Source organism: Triticum aestivum, chromosome 4D (genome assembly GCF_018294505.1).
Source record: "Triticum aestivum cultivar Chinese Spring chromosome 4D, IWGSC CS RefSeq v2.1, whole genome shotgun sequence".
In the NCBI taxonomy this organism is placed as follows: Eukaryota; Viridiplantae; Streptophyta; class Magnoliopsida; order Poales; family Poaceae; genus Triticum; species Triticum aestivum.
This window is the reverse complement of record NC_057805.1, coordinates 473962049-473985233: the sequence shown is the minus strand read 5'-3', so window position 1 is coordinate 473985233 and position 23185 is coordinate 473962049. Positions and strand designations below refer to the sequence as shown.

The window sequence follows — 23185 nt, the reverse complement described above, 5'->3', positions numbered from 1 at the left end:
GTTGTCGGCGGCGTACTGGGGGAGGGCGAGCTGGGCGTCGGTGAGGGAGGCGCGCACGACCTCCACCTCGTCGGCGAAGTAGGAGGGGCGCGCCACGGCGTCGGGCAACGGGGGAATGGGCACTCCCCCGTTGCTGAGCCTCCACCCCGTCGGCCCAGCGCGCATGTCCGGCGGCGCCAGGATGTTCGCCTGGAACAGGAGCCACGACTCCTGTTCGCGGTGCGTGCGGCGGCCAAAGCCGTTGGGCGCCGCCTCGTCTCCGGGGAAACGCTCGGCCATCGGGAGAGGGGGAGGGAGAGGGAGGGCTCGGCGGCAGCTCACGGGAGAGGGAGAGGGAGGGCTCGGCGGCGGCGCTCGGGAGAGGTAGAACTCGGCGGCTAGGGCGGGCGGGGCTGGTGAGGCCAGAGGCGAGCGAGGCCACCGGCTTATATAGCCGCGCCGCGCCCGTGTGTACGCGTGCGAGGGAGGGGAGGCGTCGGCGCGCCGCCCCGTGACGCGCCGCCCGTGAGGAATCAATGGCAAGGCTGACCGGCGGCAGCCATTGATTCCCCGCGGGAAACCGAGGCGTTGGGGGAAGACGAGGCGCGGTGTCGCTGACGCGGCTGGCCCGCGGCTCTTTCGCGTTAAAATCGCTCGCCCCGGCGCCCCGGGCGGCCCCCAGCGCGCCGGGTTCGGCCTGGGTCCGCCGGCGCTGATTTCGGCCCAGGCTGGCAAAAATCGGGCTCCTGGGGGCGCGACTGGGCCGTTTTTTCGCCGCCGGCGCGAAAAAATCGCCTGGGAAGGCCTTTCTGGGGGCGCGACTGGAGATGCTCTTAGGAACAGAGGCGGTATCTTTGTGGCCAACGAATCTACTCATGTAGTGATAAATAGTACGCGTCCTGCTCCAAAACAATGAAAAAGGTGTGTGCCGCACACTATAAGGGACTGCCAGTGAGATACTTTGCCAACCCGCTAACACTAAGGCTCTGTTTGTTTGGTCTTTGCTTATGCTTTTGCAGCTTTTTCACTTTGGTCAAAAAACCATAAAAACTCCTAAATAGGTGTTTTTTGAAGCTTTTATGGCTTTCAGAGCTAAATATTGTTATATTGATTCATCAAAAGCCACAAAGCCCCAAAAGTATCTATTTAGGAGCTTTTATGGCTTTTTGGTCAAAATGGAAAAGCAAGGCTTCCCAAAACTAAAGACCACGACAGTTTGGTTCACAAGAATAAAACCTTGAAAATGAATCTACACTGCATCTACGCGGTTACTTTTTAGTACACGTTGTAGTACCATTTCAGCACATCCACCACAAGTCCACAACTAGACCTAGAAATGATTGTCTCTTAAACCTAGTAACCAAATTTATCTGTTTGAGATCGAAAGTGAAATCTCTGTCTTGATTGATGGTTACAGGCGCTACTTATACCATCTGGAGAGACGCGATCGAAGGGAGGCGTCGGTTCCAGGGGGCAGGAGTGAGAAGCCGCCTGTGCGGGACAAACCGCACGACGGTTTGGGCAAGGGGAGATTTTCCCCTAATTACAAATTGTAATTAATTCTAACACTCCCCCTAATCTACACTTGACCATGTAGAACCATCTTCACGATTATCCGGGAAGCTCTATCATCTCAAAAGATTCTCCTTCAAAAGTTCTTCATAAAATCTTTGATGAGATCCTGAAACATATACTCACAAAGAAAGATAGCACAATGTGATGTCATTAAAATGAGGATATCTCAAGAAGAGACTCCCCCTGACACCTGCAAGTCCCTAAGTCTTTGCATACCAATTCCATGAACACATTTCTGGAATGTAGAATTTGGTAGAGACTTGGTAAATAAATCAGCAAGGTTGTCGCATGATTTGACTTGCAGAATGCTTATTTCCCCGCTTTTCTGAAGATTATGGGGGAAAAACCATTTAGGAGAAATATGCTTGGTGATATTACTCTTGATGTATCCTGTTTGCATCTGCGCAACACAGGCCGCATTATCTTCATAGATAATGGTAGGTGATTTTATCGAACCCATTCCACATGACTGTTGTATGTGGTTTATCATTCTACGAAGCCATACACATTCGCATGTTGCTTCAAATAATGAAATTATTTCAGAATAATTGGTAGATGTTGCCACCAGAGTCTGTTTCGAAGACTTCCATGATATAGCAGTGCCACCATGTAGGAACACGAAGCCGGTCTGAGATCTGGCATTATGGGGATCAGACAAATAACCGGCATCTGCATATCCAATCATATCAGAGTCCTGATTTTTCTGGAACTGGAAAAATAGGCCAAGATCCTTTGTGCCTTGGAGATATCGAAAGATATTCTTCACTCCAGACCAATGACGTTTGGTGGGAGCTGCGCTATGTCTAGCAAGTAGATTCACTGCAAATGCAATATCAGGTCTTGTGCAATTTGCAAGATACATAAGCGCTCCAACAGCACTAAGGTATGGAACTTCAGGTCCCAACACCTCTTCTCCATCATCCCTTGGTCTGAACGGATCTTTCTCTATGTCTAGAGATCGAACCACCATGGGAGTTTTAGATGGATAGGATTTGTCCATATTGAATTTCTCCAATATTTTCTGGATATAGGCAGATTGGTGTACCATGATTCCTGAGGGAAGATGCTCAAGTTGAATACCTAAGCAAAATTTGGTTTTACCCAAATCCTTCATCTCAAATTCCATCTTTAGGTGATTGCGTGCTTCATCAATGTCTGGTGTGCTGCCGATGATGTTGAGATCGTCAACATACACACAAATGATGCAAAATCCTATAGAGGACTTCTTGATGAAAACACATGGGCAATCAGTACTATTGGAGTAACCTTTCTGAAGAAGGAACTCACTGAGTCAGTTGTACCACATCCGTCCCGACTGCCTTAAGCCATATAATGACTTATTCAGCTTTACACAATACATGTTGCGTTTTGCATTTTTATTCGGGATAGAGATTCCATCAGGAACCTTCATATATATGTCCGGATCTAGTGACCCGTAAAGGTATGCGGTCACGACGTCCATCAACTGCATAGATAGACGATTTTGCACTGCCAAGGATATAAGATATCAGAAAGTGGTTGCACTCATTACTGGAGAATATGTTTCAGTGAAATCAATGTCGGGTTTTTGTGTGAAACCTTGTGCTACGAGCCTTGCTTTATATCTCACCACCTCATTGTTCTCATTCCGTTTCCGGAGAAAAACCCATTTGAATCCCACAGGGAAAACACTGGGAGGTGTAGGTATTGCTTCAGTGAATACCTTTCTTTTGTTAAGCGAGGCAATTTCTGCTTGGATTGCATCCTTCCATTTAGGCCAGTCGGGGCGCTTTTGGCACTCAACGATAGACCTTGGATCATGATCAGTGAGAAGGGTATCTGCAATCTTTTCAGCAAAATATATGTCGACAGTCGTAGTCTTACGGTCAAATGATTCTCCAGAATCAACATAGTTGATGGAAATTTCCTGCACCCCTAGTGACTCTTCGTGATTTCCCAATACGATCGAGTCTGGGTGTTCCGATGTCCCAGTTAGTTTGTGCATACTGGAACTGGGTTGTGGAGATTGCCCTTTCACTGGGTGTATACTACCCATCAGGTGTTTGTCAACGTTGAGTTGACCTGCATTTACTGACTCCGAGGTATTTTTCCTCGATTTCCTTTGCTGCTTGCTAGAAGCATGCTCCGGGTCAGAGGCCGTACTACTCCCCCTCTTTTTAGGAATAGGGAGTTGAGTGGTTTTTATTGGTACCTCCACTCTTTCTGGCGCATTTCTGGCCGGGTTTAAGGATTTTGTAACACCTTTCAAATTAGTAAATGAATCTGGCAGATTATTTGCAAGATGTTGCAAATTAATGATCTTCCGAACTTGAAGTTCGGTCTCATGGGTACGTGGATCAGAGGATGAAATGGAATGAGCATTCCAATCAATTTCCGGGCATTCTTTCTGGTACTTGAAATCTCCCCCTAATGCCGAAAAATGTTCCTCATTAAATATGCAATCAGCGTGACAGGCTGTGAACAGATCCCCAGTCAGGGGTTCCAGGTACTTAATAATCGACGGCGATTTGTACCCCACATAGATCCCCAACTTCCTGTGTGGGCCCATAGATGTCCGCTGTGGTGGTGAGATCGGGATGTATGCAGCACATCCGAACTTACGCAGATGGGAAATGCTTGGAGGATTTCCACGTACCAATTCCAGAGGGGAAGAACTGTGATATGCAGTTGGCCTCAATTGTATCAAGTCAGCAGCGTGTAAAACAGCATGACCCCAACAAGAGGTTGGCAAATTGCAATTCGTCAACAAAGGTCTTGCAATGAATTTGATCCTCTTAATCAACGCTGCAGCCAAACCATTTTGTGTATGGACATATGGAACAGAGTGCTGAACTTCAATCCCCAAAGCCATGCAATAATCATTGAAAGCACGTGAGGAGAATTCTGCAACATTGTCCATTCGAATTGATTTAATTCGACTTTCAGGATAATGGGCTTGCAACTTAATGACTTGCCCCATTATCTTGGCAAATGCATGGTTTCGTGTGGATAGAAGACACACATGTGACCATCGTGTAGATGCGTCAATCAGAACCATGAAATACCGGAAAGGTCCAGATAATGGCTGAATGGGACCACAAATGTCTCCTTGAATACGTTCAAGGAACTGAAGTGGTTCAGCTTGTATTTTGAGGTGTGAGGGCCTCAAAATTAGCTTTCCCGTGGCACAAGATGTGCACACAAAATCAGAAGATTGAGGAAATTTTGACTCAAGCAAATTATGGCCAATGGAATTGCTAGTAATTTTTCTCATCATCCCTATTCCAGGATGGTCTAGGCGATCATGCCAGGTTTGGAATGCGTTAACATTCTGAAAAATTACTTTGTATGCAACATGTTCCACGGGTTTGATGTACGTATAGTACAAACCAGACGATAGAGAAGGAATTTTCTCATGTACCTTTTTGCCATATCCGTCATCTTTAGTAAAGAGTAGATACTCCTCTTTGTTGTCTTCATGGGTTTCAATATGAAAACCATTTTTACGGATATCTCGATAACTGATCAGGGTACGTGCAGAATCGGGATATAGTAAAGCATCCTCAATTGTCACATATGTACCACTTGGGAGGGTGAATATGGCACGTCCAGTACTAACAATCACAGTATCGCGTCCTGCGATAGTTAGAATATCTCCATTCGTCTTTTTCAGAGTTTGGAAAAATTTCATCTCCCTCAGTATGGAGTTTGTGGCACCACTGTCCATAAGGCATAATTCCTCTTCCATCGGATTGTCCCCGTAGAAAACGGCGGCGAGTGCTCCCTCTCTTCTCCTTTCTCTGATGTTTCTTTTGCTCTCGCTGGCTGTTCTACGTGCGTGATAACGTGTTTGAGATCGAAAGTGAAATCTCTGTCTTGATTGATGGTTACAGGCGCTACTTATACCATCTGGAGAGACGCGATCGAAGGGAGGCGTCGGTTCCAGGGGGCAGGAGCGAGAAGCCGCCTGTGCGGGACAAACCGCACGACGGTTTGGGCAAGGGGAGATTTTCCCCTAATTACAAATTGTAATTAATTCTAACATTATCCAAGCTAAGTATGCTATTGCAAAGCAAAACAAGCAAATTTGCAATCAATGAAAATAGCAGCTTCTTTTAGTCAAATTATCCACACCATATCTCTATGAAAATACAATAAAAAATTAATGATCTTCAATCAAAGAAACAATTGGTAACAAGTTGTTCAATTGTGATATACTCCTATAATCAATCAGCTTTGGTCCAACAGTACATCAACTATGTACTGAATGAAACGCCCGCCATATATACCTTCTGTAACAGGCAAAACAGGTGAGCTCTACAATACATTTTCTGTAATACCACAGACATGAACATGATGAGCTATTATTTCATTACCAAAACTGGAGAGAAGAGTTCAAGCAAGTTGGAGTGACCAAAATATATAGCAACAACTATAGCAACTTGTCCACCATTACTAATTATTCTCCGTCCACACAATCCAAAGGAAAACGATACAGCAGATACAAACTAGACAACTTGGAAAGCACACGTTTTTTTTTTCTTTACAACTCTACACCATCACCATCGGAATAGGCGCGCAGCAAAACTTACATCTCGGATGGCAACACCTGGTAAATTCTACAGAAGTTGACGATGTGTCGAACCTTTCTTGCAGCCAAAAACCACCCTTCTGAACTCAGAAGACCGTGTGCAGATACATCATAGTAAACAACTACTGAAACATAAATTGACAACAATACAGATTTCTTTGGCGCCACAGATTGTACACCTTTCACCTCCTAGAGATGGCTCTAGAGATTCTCTTACAACAGGGACTGGTCCGAAGGGCTTCTTCATGAGGGCGGATTGCTTCAACCAGGGCATTATGGAGATGGCCCTGTCAAGGAAAAACGATAGTGAGCAATATGCATGCTGTAATTTGAAGTACTTCAAAAAATCATATGGATCGAAACACTCACCCTGCTGTTAACAAGGGCAGTATGAATGACATAGTTCGCAAAAGGGTCTTGCAGCAGTTGTTCAAAATGAGGCACTGAAATCAAGTCAAACACTATGGCAGCTTTGTCTTCATCTGAGAAGACCTTCAGGCATTTCTCAACCACATTGCTGCTCACTTTTTGCTTTGAGAGATAAACATAACTTCCTTCAAACTGAGATGCCAGGTGTGCATTTGCAGAAGGAATTTTCTGGTCCAGGACATACTGTACCACATAATTGCTGAAACAGGGGGGAAATAGGCAAGAACTTTAGTTTTATGAGTTAATATAGCTTACATGTTGCCAAACATCTGCCTGAAAAATACCAAGCTATCTCATGATAGAGAAACGAAACATATGATGGATATACATTCACTACTTGCCAAAAGATAAATCAGGTTGGGGATGTCTAACTCTCAAATTATACAAGGGAGCAAGAAAAAAATTGAAACGTGCAAATAGTTATTCCAACAAAGGTTGGGTTCATGTAATTAGCACACAGTTCATACATTCACTACTTGCCAAAAGATAAATCAGGTTGGGGATGTCTAACTCTCAAATTATACAAGGGAGCAAGAAAAAAATTGAAATGTGCAAATAGTTATTACAACAAAGGTTGGGTTCATGTAATTAGCACACAGTTCGTACCATTATCAGCACGATTATTGTATTGTCTGTGAAATGCAAACAGACCATGAAGACTAATTACTGTTACATGTTATCACCTGAAAATGAGTTGAATCTAGAGCAACAGAAACTATGGGAAAATAAGATTTTTAAGGTCAAGGGACTAATCAAGTTGATGGTGTGAAGATATGGTTCTTCTGAGAAGGGAGGTGAAGATAACTCTTGCTCCAGCAAAAGATCGGTTAATGATAAGATCAAAAAAGTATTATCAGTATAAGCTGGATATTCTTCCCTTTAATTAATCCACCAGTAATATGAATCTATATATCTAGTGTTGATTACATGTCACTGATAAGATCTCTACAAGTAAGCAGACAAGTACAACTGCTTCACAAAAGAATTGGGAAAGACATAGTGCAAGAATGTTCCTTTATAAATAGCATAAAGTACAAGATAATAAAGAGGAAGGGTGGGTTTACCCAAATGGATCTTGAGCGAGCTGAAAGGCATGAGCACACACTTCCACAATTAGCTTCGCCTGATATTCACCACGTGCACTAGTTATGCACTTTTGTAAAACACAGCAGCCATGGCGATGTATTGCCATTTCAAAACAGTGAGTTGCAGCAGCCTCAAATATGAACTGTCCAAAGAGAGTAGAATAAATCAATAAATACATCGCAGATGATAATAATATAACAAAATCAAGTAAGATAACAAGAATTCCGTAACACACTACTAATTTACCCGACATTACTTATGATGTTCATTGAGCTATTGACAGTTTGTAAGGCGATCATACTTGCTCCATAAATAAATTTCTATATGTTGACATTCACCATTGGATCAACTGTAGGTGCAGAATATACTTGTATAAGGTCTGGTACATTAACTTCATGATCGATATATCCCCATGTTAAAAGAAACCTTAGCATCAATCAGATATTCCTACTGATATTAGTCTTATGGGTTCTTCTCCAACAAAAGGAACGTTCAGAGATATGTAAAAGACAATAGAAGAATAAAGGAATGCATGATATAATAATCAAAGTCAAGTACGGGGGGGAGGGGCACAAAGGGTCACTCCAAACCAAGAATTAGTCCACTGGAGAACCTAAACACTAGTAATTTAGTTAAGCATAAACACAATTAGGTTTTGGATTATTTTAGGACGTGAATTTTTTTAATGTCCCAATCTGTTAACTCAAATTTCAGGTCATATTTTAGTTACGCCTAGTCGTCCAGATCCCAAGTATCACACAAATAAAAATAAGACCTAGTACTACCTACCTCAAGACTCAAGTGCTAGGTACTTTTTGTATATACAGTGATGCATTTGGAATTAAGATAACAATCAGCAAACAGAGTCTCCTGAATATTGGCTAGCGCATATAAACTGCTAATGAAACTCTTTCAAAGATAAACTTCTAAGAATATGCACATACTGATGCAAATTTACATAATGTAAGTAAACACGTAACAACGTGTTATAAATTCAAACCAACATAGTTCTAATGAGTTTATGCACATGTGTAGGTTCAAGTACTTCAATATTTAATTTGCACTAGATTGTGCAGGTTGCATGGAGGTCCACAGAACATAGCTGATAAATTCGCTGTCATGGTGCTGATTCTCAAACTTATGGAGTGCATTTGTCAAAAAAAATATGACAATTAATAATTGCTAGAAGTCAGTTATATGACCAAAAATAGCTTTGTAAGTACTATTATGTACCTTGTTCTCCTCTGCACCAAAGTTTGACAAGCACTTCTGTATGACATGATTACCATTGAGATCATTGACAAGATGCATGAAGCCTGGTTGTAGGGCCGAAATAATGAGCACTATCTGCTTCCTGACCTTAAGAGTCTCTATCAATTTCTGAACTGCCCTTGTCCTGAAACAAATCACAACAACCAAATCATCACCAATCATTTGCAAGCATTTACGTAGTAACAAAGGGGGTTTATGTTGCAATGTAAGCATCATGGCACACTTCTACTGCCTGTGCACTTCCTTGTCCAAACACAAATTGCAGCATTCTCAAATACAGTAATAATTTGTGACAATTGGCTAGCGAGTAAAATTACTTCTAATTTCAGGATCATGGTGCAGTTAATTGATCGGTTTAGGCAAGAGAAGGTAAATTACCCATGAGAGTTCACAGAGATTCTCAGCAGCTTCACAGGGTCCTCCGTCAGCACGGCAATGATCCTCAGCCTCTGATCCTCATCACACACATCAAGAAGCTTCTGAATGAGATAGTTGGCAAACGAGTTGATCATGAGCTCTGCCATGTGGTCAATGATTCCTTCAAAAATCACATCCACGTGTTGCTTCCCTTCCTCGAACTTCTGCTGCAAGAACCGGCAGCCATTCTGGTCCTTGGCCATGAAGTAGATGTACCCCTTAACTCCAACCATGTTCTCATACCTCAGCATCCGAGGACTCTCCAGCTCCAGTGCCCTGTTGTTGTTGGCATGCTGCTGAAACCTCCTGTCCTTGGCACGGTAGAGAACAGGCATGTTCTTCTTGCCATCAAAATTCTGACCGTCCTCGCGGCGAAACGCCTCCATCTGATTATTCATGCCACCTTTCATGTAGCGATTGCCGGTGTGCACAGGCACGCCGTACTCGCAGTGCAATTTGGGTGAACGGCCTGCTCCACCACGGGGGTCGAGGGCAATCGGACCAGTCCCAACAAACCCCCAGTTGTGCTGTTCTGGGGCAGCCTGCCCAGGAAGCATGAAGGGCTCGGGGTGAGCATGAGCAGGGTGCACCAGGCCCTGTCCCCAACCAATGCCAGTGCCGTTTGCTGTCCTATTGTACATGAAGCCGTTCATATTGACCTCCAGGCCGCTGGGGTGGCCGCCCAGGCCGACGTCCGGGCCGAGCGCGAAGCGGTAGCCGGCCGCCATGGCCTGCTCGTTCACCAGGGGCTCGCCGTGAACCGAGGAGCCCGGCGCACCAAAGGGGTAGCCATAGTACGCGGCGCCACGCGGCGCAGAGAAGTCCGCCGGGGCGCCGTTGCCGACGGGCGGGGCCTGGGGCGCGGCGGGCGCGTCCTCGACGAGCAGGCCGCGGAGCTGGTTCGCCAGCCACTGCTTCTCCGGGTCGTCCACGGGCTGCACGAGCGGGGAGGGCGCGGCGGCGACGAACGGGCTCGACGGATGCAGGGGCGCCGGGCAGACGCGGAGCGGCGGGTGGTACGCGCCGGCGCCGCCGCCGCCCTGGTGATCACCGTCGTCGCGGCGGTTGACGACGACGGCGTAGCAGGCGTCGTCGGCGCGCCGGGGCGACGCGGCGTAGCCTTGATGGCGCGGCGGCGCGAGCCCGTGACGGCGGTCGCCGCCGCCGTGGCCCTGGGAGAGGGCGGCGCCGGCGCCGGCGCGGTGCGCCTGGGGGGAGGTGACCTGGGGGATCTCGCTGAGGAGCAAGTCCATCTCTTTCTCCTCGGGCCGCTCCTCCGCCGCCGCCGGGCCCTTCATCGCCAGATCAACAAACACCGGGCGAGGCGAGGCGAAACCAAGAGGGAGAGGAGGCGGAGGAAAAGCAGAGAGAATCCGATCAGAGATTGCAACCGGGAGGCGGGGCGGGCGGGATCGGCGGGGAATCCGCGGATCGGGAGCGGGGATCGGGAGCAGGGGTTAGCAGTGGTGCATTGGGAGGCGGATGGGGCGGAGGGGAGGGGAGGAGGCCGGTGAGGCATGCAAAAGAGGGGAGAGGAGGGGCGCAGGAGGGAGGCGTTGGTGGGTTTATATACCCAATTGACTGGGCGCAGGGCTTCCTCCCTCTCTCTTGGCTTGGCCTGGCCTCCTCCCCTCCTCCCTGCTCCCTCCCTCAGCTCTTCCCCTTCCTCCGCACCGCACTGCTGGATGGATGACTGACCGGAGGGGACGAGCGTACCACCGTATTTTTTCTTCATTTTTTTTATTTTATACCAACACCAACAACAAATGTAGATGATCTTTCTACGTACGCCACGCCATAAAATGCGAGGAATCCGCGGCTTCCGTTGGCTCGCCGGATGGATTTTAACCGCCCTTTCCTTTCCTTTGCCACCAGATCTGGGATGGATCTTTTCAGCTTCGGCTTTGGGTAATCCATCCATTGCTACAACTAGTACTACCACCACTACCCTTTTAAATTTGTGCTACCAATTGAGATAGAACCTGCCTTACATAACACGCCAGCCTTTGTTGTGCATTTTAAAATGTTCACGTACGTATCTCTTGAGACCAGTTTGTGATTGTGTTATCTTTGTGTTATGTGGTTACTTTTTTAGGGGCCGTCTTTGCGTTAGTTATTGATCATGAAGACAAGAAGGATGAACTCTTTGAGCACAACACGTTTGTAGACTGACTATTTCCCACCTAAACTCAATGCTTTGGTCTAAAAAGAAGTTTGCAAACTGAAAGTTCTTTTTTTTTAATAAGGAAACTGAGGATGATAGGTTGAAATAAGAGCTGCTTTTTTTGTAGAAGAAGTTGAAATAAGAGTTAAATGCGCTATTACAATTTTGACGATGAAACTTTTGAAAAAAAATACTTTTTGGTGTAACTCTACGACTTGGTATACTTTGCGTCATCCTTCTTGTTTCTACGACTTTCTAGGTTGGGTTCAACTATCTCCCGATAACGGACAAAAGAACTTGTTATGATAAAGTGAATACTAATTATGATACTGGCCATGGTAGTTCGAAGACAAGAGTTATCTTAAGTGTGTCTGTACAGTTTTGATGATGCAACGCTAAGAACTTGGTATACTATGCGTCGTCTTTTTTTCTCCTATGGATTTTTAGGTCCAGTTTCCGTGGTATCGTGAATCCGAACAAAAAGTGCTCGATCACCCGGTGCAAACATAAGGAAACGTAGAACAAAAGACACCCTACTGCTAGCAAAGCCACATCATTGTTTACGAAAAGTCCAAACTACCACACACGGGACGTAAAGCAGACAAAACAAAAAAATCAAAACTGAAAGCCCAGCACGTTTACTTCACTCAATCCGTGTTACCTACAATACACTAGAAGAAACCGCCACGTAAAACCCGTGCACGCACACGAGTGAATGTTATTGGTCTCTTTTCGTGTCGAAATGTTTCAGATTTCCGAGTTTAACTTGCCATGAAAATGTTGCACGTTGATTTTACGTAGTTTTTATAGTTGAAAGCTTTTCTTTTGTTTTGGGGGTAAAAAATAATGTTTCCTCAAGTGGAGTTGAATGTTTTCGTTCATGTAACCTCAAAGCTCCTCGCAAAAAAAGAGTAACCTCAAAGCTGACCAACCAGTTGGATGCTAAACAATCAGAATATCCTTTTTGCGAAAAGTAAGTGCTTTGTCAACCGGCGTTTCTTCTGGTACTTCGACAACAATGGCATTCTTTTGAAGGGGAACTTTTGGTTTATGGGTGTATATACACCCTATATGAAAAAATATTAACTAAAGGTCAAAAAAAATCTGAAAATATTTTTGAAATAAACTTGACCTTCCATTGTACTTGTGAAAAAAATCCACAAAAAGAAAAATCTCCTTTGACTTATTTAAAAAAAGATAATTTTTCGGCCGAAACATTGTGAATAGTGCCATTTAGCCTTTCGTTCTTAGTACCAATTTTTTTTTTTTTTGCCTTGAAGTTAATGCTGGTTTTTTATTCGTGAAACATTATATAAGTGCAAAAGAAAGTCAAGTTTATTATAAAAAACTTTATGAACTACTTTTTTCGTAATTATTAATTTTTTTCCATATAGAGTGTAGATACAACCAGAAACCAACGGGTATTTTCCACATTCTCTTTCTTTAGTTTCGGTGGTCACTCTATGGGAGTGACGGAATTTGTAGAGAGGCTAAGAAGAATCGTTCTAAGCAATACATGCCCACCGAAAAAGCGCAAAGAGCAAGTAGACTAAACTGCTCTCCCTTGCTATAAAGTAAAACGAAGAGTAGAAAGAAAGAGGCAAATATGACACTTGGCTGTTGGGCTAATCCAAACCGGGAAAAGAAGAGCAGAAACTTGCCCGTGTGGCGACTCCAACTGCTCTGCTCAGTGCACCCCATGGACAATCCTTCACACTTCCTCTGCCCCAAGCATATGGTTTTTCTTTCCTTTTTTGCCGGGAGTGCCCAAGTATATGATGCAAGCTAGTAGAGATTATGCGGTGAAGGTACGAGTTTAGCTACTTTATTATACATTTTTCCGGGAATTAAAAATGTGACAGGTTAAGAGACCCACCCAACTATTTAAGGAAATATTTCCTTCTTGTTGGCCATGCGATCCTTCATCTTCATGCATCACTGACCAAGTCACATCATACGTTTCCAGTTCTGCACACCAGCATTGATTTTTCATTAGAGGGTCTACTTCATTGCAGCAAGAATAATTTTCTTTTAGTACAATTAATGAATGTTAATTGCCATCCATGAAGGGCATTCGATTCATCAGTTGAGAACGTATGGCAATTGGGATTAGTGCAGTGGTATACAATGGTTAAAATTGATCAGTGCTATTTTTCTTCAAACATACCATGAGCGTTTTTTTTTAAACAAGGACAAAATCTCTGACATTTCAGGCAGAGCTACCGGAAGCAAATGACTGCACTCTCCTTAATTGTGCACGTGGGTTGCCATGGGGTCAAAAAACACAATAAGATGACCATACGTGAAAAATCTTGATGTAATGCAAAACAGATAGATAAAATAAAAATATGTTTTGGTTATCTCTGATACTCCCTCCGTTCCTTTATATAAGGTGTATTTGTTTTTTTTATAAAATTCCAAAATGTAAGGTGCATTTCTTCTAATTCATCATAATTCCGCTTTTAACCCTCCAGAAAAAGGAAAGTATATTTCTCCTAATTGCATATATATCTCCTTGTAGAGAAAAAAAAGGAAAGTATCTCTCTCTCGATTGCGTGTATCTCTTCCTTTACTAATCTAAATGATTTACTTGTCGATAATCAACTAATTAGCCAAGAGTGATTTCGTCCTACATTGTCTATAATTATGTGCCTTGGTCACCGTGCCGAAACTAATACACCTTATATTAATGGGGAGTTGATAGGTTCGCTCACCTTTTGCCGGTTTTTAACTCCCCATTTCCCTCCCTCATTTGATTTCCTGTTGACTTTTGTAGTAATCTTCTCGCAATTTTTTTAACATAAATAGAATGGCTTAGAATAACCTGAACCAAATCAGTACATTTAACAAACCACATTCTGCATTAACTCAATTAAATCTTAGCAAAATCTCAACTAAATAAATAAAATCTTTGCCTTTCCTACCCATATGTAAATTAAATCAAATCATACTAAAACCTCAACTAAACTAATACTCCTAAATAAAAGAAATCTTGTCTTACCCTAAGCATACTCAAATCAAATTAAATCTTACTAAAACCACTACTAAATCAAAACTTTTCTTGTTTTGCTCTACGCATACTCAAATCAAAATCAAATCTTACCAAAATCTATAATATGATGGGTGTAAGGTATATGTCAGACAAGATTGATATTAAACCACTAGAATATGTATGTCTCGTTGCAACGAACAGACAACTAGTTAGTAAAGCATCATTTTTGTTATTTCTTAAACGGATAAAATAGCTATGTGTCCGTGATTGATATTTATTTGCTTATATATGAATTGTGAATTTACTTCTATTTATTGAGTTGCCAAAGATGTTTGGCAGGTACCAAAATTTACCACAAGAAACAATTTATTTACATACCATGAATTTATTGCTATACAGTAGATTGATCTAGTTTATTGGGTTAACAAAAATTGGTTTGATGCGAACCATAAAGGGATGAAAACCGAAAAAAAATCAGTGGAGGATGAGAGGATGGACGAAGAGGTGGTAGGGAAAAAATATCGTAAGATTAAACTATGCGTTTTTTTAAGTAGTAAATACTCCCACCGTCCCAAAATAAATGTCTCAACTTTGTACTAATTTTATGTGTACAACTTAGGTCAAATTCGTATGTGAACCCCTTCACTGCTGTATGCGAGGGCACCCTAAGCGCTAGGGTTTCTCGTGCTTCCCGTCGGCGCCGCCACCGGTCTATCTCATCTTCTATGGTCTTAGGGTCATGGAAGTGCGGTGGATCTCAACCCTTGCCGGCGGGAGGGCTTCGTTTTCAGATGGTTTTTTTATTTTGTTAGGGTTCGTGTCTTGCTCAGAGAGGCGAGGCGGTGGCGGCTCCCTAAAGATGGAATAAGGTCCTCCCGCCCAAGCCCCTGTCCCGATGGTGTTTATAGCATCGTTGGAGGGCGTGTGGAGGTTTGTCTCCGGCGGATCTCGCGGGATTCAATCAATGTTTGTTTTCGATGGACCCACGTGGATCCGGTCTTCGTTCGTCTATGTTCATGTGTCTACAAGTTGGATCATTTTGATCTACGCATCTCTTCATCGGCGGTAGTTGCTGTCCTGGCGCGCTGGTCCTATGAGGCCTTTGCACGATGACTTCGTCGTTGTCTATTACAATTAGGTTTGTCCGACTCCGGCGAGAGAGGGGCGATGAAGGTGGCGCATCTTCGGCTCGCTCCAGTGTTTGTAGTCGTCACTAGGTGGTCTATTTACTTCTGATTTTCTTTTTACTACCTTAACAGTTGATGAATATATTGAATTTTTCCTCACAAAAAAATGTACTAAATTTAATACGTAGTTGTACTAAGTTTAAGACACTTTTATTTTAGGATGAAGGGAGCAGAAGAGAAGTTTGTATTTGTTTTTTCTTTCTTTTTCACTAATTATGCTATGACTGGCGTAGCGGCCCGCCGGCCCCTTCAGGAGTGCATGCTGCATTTCATTAATTATGAAGAGGGTTTGATATGTACTCCCTCCGTTTTTAAATATAAGTCTTTTTAGACAATTCAAATAGACTACAACGGATGTATGTAGACATATTTTAAAGTGTAGATTCACTCATTTTGCTTTGTATGTAGTAGGCACTTATTGAAATCTCTAGAAAGATTTATATTTGGGAACGGAGGGAGTACAATTAAACCACCCAAAGTTGATGTATCTCAGTGTTTCGACCTAGCGATTGACGGGTCTGCTGCTTTTTGAATCTTGGCAAAAATGATTGTTGGCACCGATGATTTCAGAAGACTCCAATTCGTTTGAGACATAAATCTCAAATGACCTATACAATCTCTACTCCTAATGGAGCAGTTGGTAGCCTGGTATGATTTATTTTCGTCCGTTTTTTCTTCGTCCCACCTCCCACCACCTCCTCCCACTTGGTTTTCTCCCTCCCATTAAAAAACCAAATCCCATTAGGGGGATCTTGTTTCATGCTTCCTTTGTAGGTGCTGATTCAATTACGTAAATAATAAGTAATTAAGAATTCAGAAATTGCACCATATATGTGAGATCACCTTCCTAATAGATAGACATAAGATTTTTCTCGATAACCTTCCATAATAAATTGAGATATTTCTTCACAAAAATCACTAATCCCGCGCGCTATGTCATTTATTATTATCATTATCTCTACTATTAATTGAGAATCACAAGTTTCATATGGGCGCACGCATCCGCGCGCCCCTGCGAAGGGACGTCGTCCACGACACCATGAAAGATGTTGTGGCCGGGCCTAACGCTGGCACGGTGCTTGAGAATGCCAGGGCATGGATCACAGCGTCGAAGACGGTTGTGGGGGAGGCGCATCATCAGACTGCCACGTGGACTCGATCATATTACATTTCTTGTAGAGCCACACAGGCTACCATCTCAAATAAAGTGTGTCCATTTAAATATCAAGAAATTCGTTAAAGGAATGTGTCCTACATTACTCGGTAGTCGTCATCATTGGCGTTTGTAGCAGCCATTCATGCGTTTTTAGAAATCGAGCACTAAATCAATTTTGAAATCAAACCATTGATGCAATTAATTAGCTAAACAGTTAATTACGTATGCAATTAATCTCTACTCCTAATGAAGCAGTTGGTAGCCGGGTACGGTTTATTTTCGTCCGGTTTTTCTTCGTCCCACCTCCCACCACCTCCTCCCACTTGGTTTTCTCCCTCCCATTAAAAAACAAAACCCCATTAGGGGGATCTTGTTTCATGCTTCCGTGATGATTCAATTCAATTATGTAAACAACAAGTAATTAAGAATTCAGAAATTGCACCATATATGTGAGATCACCTTCCTAAAAGATAGACATAAGATTTTTCTCGATAACCTTCCATAATAAAATGAGATATTTCTTCATAAAAAATCACTAATCCCCCGCGCTATGTCATTTATTATTATCATTATTTTTACTATTAATTGAGAATCACAAGTTTCATATGGGCGCATGCATCCGCGCGCCCCTGCGAAGGGACGTCGTGCACGACACCATGGAAGATGTCGTGGTCGGGCCTAACGCTGGCAAGGTGCTTGAGAATGCCATGGCGTGGATCGCAGCATCGAGGACAACCGTGGGGGGAGGCGGGTCATCAGACCGCCACGTGGACTCGGTCATATTATATTCTTGTAGAGCCACACAGGCTACCGTCTCAAATCAGGTGTGTCCATTTAAATATCAAGAAATTCGTTAAGGGAATGTGTCCTATATTACTCGGTAGTCGTCATCATTGGCGTTTGTAGCAGCCATTCATGCGATTTTATTTAGAAATCGAGCACTAAATCAATTTTGAAATTAAACCATTGATGCAATTAATTAGCTAGATAGTTAATTACGTATGCAATTAATTAGATCCATTTAAATAGGATTTTTTGCACCGAATCAATTTGGAGGTTGAGTGATTAATGCAATTAATTAATTTGTTAGACAATTATTTATGCCTACAGATAATTAGAAGTAGGGATATTTTCCAATTAGTCAGATAATTAATTGATTTGGTAATTAGGCATGCAGAGAATTAGGTAGGTCGTTAATTATTTGTGTACTTAATTAATTAAGAAAGCAGTTAATCGCGGTGAATCATTTTGAAAGCGCTCGTGGACAAGGACAATCAACGGGCTCTCAGCTACATGGCCAAGCACCGAGCACCGCTTGCCAACATGAACAACGGCCACCATGCACTTGCGAGATGGGCGACCTAGCGTTCACCTAGTGTATGAAGACTATGCTCCGCAGGATGTCCACACGCTGACGGTTGCCGAAATATTCGCGGGTGAGGACAACACGACACAACATTGGCCAGGTGGTTCATGCGATAATAAGAAGAAAGAGTGTTCCAAGAACAAGAAGGAAAAAGAACTAAAGCCATCAAACGGTCCATGGTGTTGGAGAAAGAAAAGATTGTTCCAAATAATAAGAGAGAGAAAAAAGAAAGAGTATTCTTGAAAATAAGTAGGAACGAGAACTAAAGACGACAAAGAAATGAGAAAGAAGAAGATGAGGCGTCGATGACGAACACACTAATGTTGACGTGGTGCTTGTTGGCGCCAATGAAACGGGTTAGCGAAGACGCGAGGAGTAGAAGGTGTAGGGAAAGCGAGGAAGAGAAGAACGACAATTATCCCTTCTAGCATATGTGGGATGGAGGTGGAGCTTATTGGCGACTAGGAATACGTTCATGTTGCCACTCTCCTCCAATGTCAATGTGCATTTGCAAAGTTGAATGGACGTTTGAGAATGCTATCTATAGTTATTTGTTGCTTTGTGTCAATAGTATGTTGTTAGTTTAACCCACTATATTATATTGTAAACATGAAAAATTTCATCCTTATTGCAATGCACGACGACGATGAGGTCGACATCATCTGGTTCTAAAGGAGGTGGCTCCAGCGAGAAATGTCCCGCTACGGCAAGAAGCCGATCAGGAATGGGAGGTTCCGACAGAAAAAGAGAAGGTGCGTCATTAGATGAGGTTTTTTGTGTTGAACCCGAGTGTTACAGATAACACCGCGGATAGCCCGTAGCAACGCACGAGCGTTCTGCTAGTAAAAAAGTAGAGTGTATCTAGGTCTGATCTAACTACTCCCTCCGTTTCAAAAATAGATGACCCAACCTTATACTAACTTTAGTACAAAGTTAGTACAAGGTTGGGTCATCTATTTTGGAACGGAGGGAGTATTATCTAAGCGACTCAATCAAACATGACAATGAAAGAAAAGTTGAAAAAGACAGCATGAGGCTCTACTAAAATCATGGACATAGAACTTAGATCTCGTCTATATGAGAATTTAGCAAATCCGAAAAAGAATACAATCAGTAAGGTGCATCCTGGCAGCTGCATCGGCAGAAGCAAGCTGGCCGGGTGCCACGTCGGGCGCGATGGCGGTTGCGACGAGCCTTGACCGGTGGTGCGTGCCACCAGCCAACAATAGGCATGTCGTCAAAACCGTGGCGCGCACGGGCGCTCCTCCTGGTTTCCCTCCAAATCGGGCCTCCCGCCCGCCTCATGCGACGTCCTCCGCCAGCTCCCTCCCGCCCCCTCGCACCTCGCCGTCCTCTTTCCTTCCATGGCGGAGAGGGCGCTCCCGCCGCCCGTGCCCGAGCAGGCCTCCGCCGCCGCCGCCCAGCTCAGGGCGCCGCCGCACGAGACCTACGTCGTCAAGGTCCAGAAGGACCAGATATACCGCGTGCCGCCCCCCGAGAACGCCTACCTCGCCGAGCGGTACCGCGCGGAGCGCGCCGGCGGCGGCAAGAGCGGCGGCGGCTCGGCGTGCTCGACGCCCCTCCTGCTCACGCTCGGCCTGGCGGCCGCGGCGGTGCTGCTCCTGGGCGCCAGCGTCTGGCTCTCCGTCGTCGTGATGCGGCCGGCCCCGCCGAGCTTCTCCGTGAACAGGCTCTCCGCGCGCAACGCGTCGGCGCAGCGCCACGCGGAGGTGGACTACGACTTCTTCCTCACGGCGATCAACCCCAACAAGGTGACCGCGCTGTGGTACAAGGACGGGGGCACGGCCAGGCTGCTGCACCAGGGCACGGCCCTGGCCAAGGCCGCGGACGTGGGGACGCCCGAGGACGGCGGCGCGGACGCCAAGGACTTCAACGTGCTGCTGCGCGGCGGCGGCCACGCGACACCCAAGGCGGTGGAGAGGGCGCTCAGGGGGTCGAAGAAGGAGGCCGTGGCGCTGGAGCTCGCCGTGGAGTTCCCCGTGCAGGTGCACGTGGGCGCGCTCGCGTTCGCGGCCAAGAGGCTGGCCGTGGCGTGCGAGATGAGAACGGCGGGGCTAGGGAAGCACGTGCACATTTCGTCGCAGAAGTGCAGGAGCAGCTTCGGGAAGTGACCGACGCCGACCGCCGCGCGCCGGCGCCGGCGCTTTGTGCATATAGTGGGATCGAGGGCCGAACGGGCAGGGCGACGCGTGAAGTGTGGACGGTGGGATCGTACGTGTACGTCGCGTGTAAATGTGTCTTGTAGCTCGTGCTTGATGACTCTCGAGGCTCTTTGTGTGCAAATATGTGTAAGTTGTTACTAACCGGAATCTGGGACTCGCTGGACTTGTGTAATCATGGAAGAATGTTCACGCGTGATACATGTGTTCTATTTTTTCCACATTTACATTCTTCGGTTTCACGCTAGCTAGCTGCTGTGTACTTTGCTTGAGGCTGATTCAGATCATCTGCAACCGGAACACCCACTCCCTCCCTCCCTCCCCGAGCAATGCTACACCTACGCAGAGACTCTTACGTACCTTACGTAATTGCTGATCTGGCCGTTTTTAATTAGTCATTAGTTGGGGGCACGGGCCCACCCTTGAAATCAGGGGGCAGTTCGATTAACGCTTTAGCAAATTACGTAGGTTACGTAAGTGCTTTTCGTAGGTTTAGCATTTTCGCTCCTTCCCCCACGCTCGGACGGACAGTCCTGCCAACATCTGGATTCAAACGATAATGCTCCATATGCTCCATCTACGAACAGGCTACGTAAAGTAACGTAATTTTCCTAACTATAAATCCTCTTCCCCCTGATTTCAACCGGGATGGCCCCAGCCACTAATCCTCATTCAATTAACTACCTCCACATCAGCCTTTACGTAAAAACCTCACGTAAGTTTACGTGGGTCTAGCATTACCCAACAGGACCCCTCAAATCTAACCCATATGCTCGCGCTGTCGGGCACCACTCGAACACAGTCTATATATGGGGCGGATTTGGGCCTACTTGAACGTGTTCGCCATATCGGATTGACGTACGGGACACACGCAAAAACGCTTTGGTTCATCAAGGGAGGTCATCAGTTCGGTGGCTGCATTCATGGCGCAGGTCGGTGCACCATTCGAGGGGCCAAGAACCTAGCCCCCCCGCACCGCCACTGCTTCCACGTATGTGCCCCCTTCCGCTCCGTCCCTTGCTATCAGCCATGGTCCGCCAGAAGGTCACGTATTACAAAATGCTGAAGCCAGAGCATTAGCAGAGATAGCGGTCGAGATGGCATTGTCGAGGAACGTCGCGCCTCTCGCATTGCGCCGGGTGACGCGGTTGGAAGTGAAGCAAGCGGGTGTTGCCCGCCCGCGTGGCGCTCGTCACCGATCTCGGCCTCATGGCCGAAAACCAAGCCATGCTCGGTTCACTCCGGTCCAAGCAGGATGTGGCGGCAAGCCACCGCCTTATCCACCTGCGCGACGTGAGGCGGGAGCGGCTCTTCGCGGACGGTGACGAGGAGGAGGAAACGCCGGAGATTCGCCTTGCCGCCTGACCATGAGATCCACACCTTCGATGATGGCGAGTAGTTTAGGATGGTTTGCTTTTTGAATATAGCTTGTTTGTTTCATACGTGGAGTACGTATGATGAAACAAACGGTGCACGAAGTAGCACGAGAGTGAGGATTTGCAAATGTGGGATGTGGTTGCAATCGTGGATAAAGAAGGGGTGACCGGCTTCACGTCCGTGAACATACAGGGGGTCATATTTGTTCAGGCTGTACATAATTGTTTTTCTACCGCGCCGGTAAAACCAAACCAAGCCGAGCATTTTGACATGTCGGGAGCCGGTAAAACGTAGCAGTAGTAGTAGTATTATGGAAGCAGTGGGAAGAAACTGCTCCTGTGGCCTTGTCGAGAAAGCGACAGCAGTGCTTCACTTGTGTTCGGACTGTCGTTGTTTGACGCGATGCAGACGTGCTCGGCCGGCGATCCTGGATCGTACTAGCACGAAGTACCCCTACAACTACAAGGACGCACGGCTAGCGACGGTTCGGTCAGCCTGCCTCTCTCCTACGACATTCGCCGGTCGTCGGTTCGTCACCATGCTCGACAGTCGAGCCGACCAACGCGCACGTCCTCTCGGTCGCCGCGTCGCGGGTGGCAATGGGACGGGGGCGACGTACGCCATGCCAATGCTGCGCGCGCGTCAGTCCCGCGAACATGCGTGCGCGGGCGCGGCAGGCGATGGCCCGCGGGGGTTCGTCACGCACGCCGCCGGTGTCTGTACGTGAAAGCAGCGGAAGGCTCCGGCGGTCCTGTCGCCGCGCCATTGGCTGCCTGCCCTCGTCTACTCCGGTGTGGACTGTGGACCCGAGAACGGGAGAAGTAATTCTCAAACCCAGTGCTTCGCAAGGCTAGTGGCTATGGGAGAGAGACTCGCCGAAGCAGTGGCAGTAGTAGGTAAAACAAAATGTTTGTCGGAGGAGCTTCGAAGCACGGGTAGGTTTTTTATTTATAGAAATATAAGAATGTGCCCCCCAAAAAAAAACAATAGAGGACAAAAACGACTCCGCTGGGGATCGAACCCAGAATCTCTGGTTTCGTAGACCAGCGCCTTATCCATTGGGCCACGGAGTCCTTGCTATAATTCTAGCAGGTTCCGCTAACAGGTTGTTTTAGTGTGACAACTTCGGGTCGATTCTCCTAATGACATGACTTAATCTAGTGCTGCAAACTGGGTAATTTGTTGAAAACTGACCGTTCAAGTTACTTAGGCTAAAAATAATAATATAGCACGGCTAAAAAAAGAAGACCATCCAAGTTACTTCTATCCATGACTCTAAGTTGGTGGCAAATACAAGTACCCGAAACTATAAGATCACGTTTCTTTCGAATTACAGTAAAAATATACATGTTTACGTATGTGGACATACTCCCTACCATTATGAGCACTTTCAATTTTGTCATGTTAGTGTATACGTGGCTTGTAACTTGACCGC

The 23185-nt window shown here is 45.6% G+C and overlaps 2 protein-coding genes and 1 non-coding gene across 3 annotated transcripts; 1 reads left to right on the top strand and 2 right to left on the bottom strand.

Moving 5' to 3' along the window:
* Positions 1 to 5881: 5881 nt before the first annotated feature.
* On the bottom strand, positions 5882 to 10992 carry LOC123098745 (pumilio homology domain family member 4). The gene is made up of 5 exons (XM_044520813.1): positions 9290 to 10992; positions 8873 to 9035; positions 7618 to 7781; positions 6494 to 6752; positions 5882 to 6411 (listed from the first exon to the last, which is right to left on the bottom strand). Exons 1-5 carry the CDS (start codon positions 10624 to 10626, stop codon positions 6307 to 6309), a joined length of 2028 nt encoding a protein of 675 aa, XP_044376748.1. The 5' UTR covers positions 10627 to 10992; the 3' UTR covers positions 5882 to 6306.
* An 8485-nt stretch (positions 10993 to 19477) lies between these two features.
* LOC123100385 (NDR1/HIN1-like protein 13) lies at positions 19478 to 20596 on the top strand. The gene has a single exon (XM_044522322.1). The coding sequence runs from the start codon at positions 19558 to 19560 to the stop codon at positions 20323 to 20325; it is 768 nt and encodes a 255-aa protein (XP_044378257.1). The 5' UTR covers positions 19478 to 19557; the 3' UTR covers positions 20326 to 20596.
* A 2154-nt stretch (positions 20597 to 22750) lies between these two features.
* Positions 22751 to 22823, bottom strand: TRNAR-ACG (transfer RNA arginine (anticodon ACG)). Its single transcript has one exon. It is a non-coding gene; the product is annotated as a tRNA-Arg (tRNA).
* Between the last annotated feature and the right edge of the window lie 362 nt (positions 22824 to 23185).

What these genes read in the sequence shown, in the direction of transcription:
- LOC123098745 (XM_044520813.1), bottom strand. Translation starts at nt 10,626, where the DNA reads ATGAAGGGCCCGGCGGCGGCGGAGGAGCGGCCCGAGGAGAAAGAGATG. An exon ending in TTGGTGCAGAGGAGAACAAG is followed by an intron (nt 7,782 to 8,872) that starts GTACATAATAGT and finishes CTCTTTGGACAG; the next exon opens with TTCATATTTGAGGCTGCTGC. An exon ending in CTCGCTCAAGATCCATTTGG is followed by an intron (nt 6,753 to 7,617) that starts GTAAACCCACCC and finishes CCCCTGTTTCAG; the next exon opens with CAATTATGTGGTACAGTATG.
- LOC123100385 (XM_044522322.1), top strand. Translation starts at nt 19,558, where the DNA reads ATGGCGGAGAGGGCGCTCCCGCCGCCCGTGCCCGAGCAGGCCTCCGCC.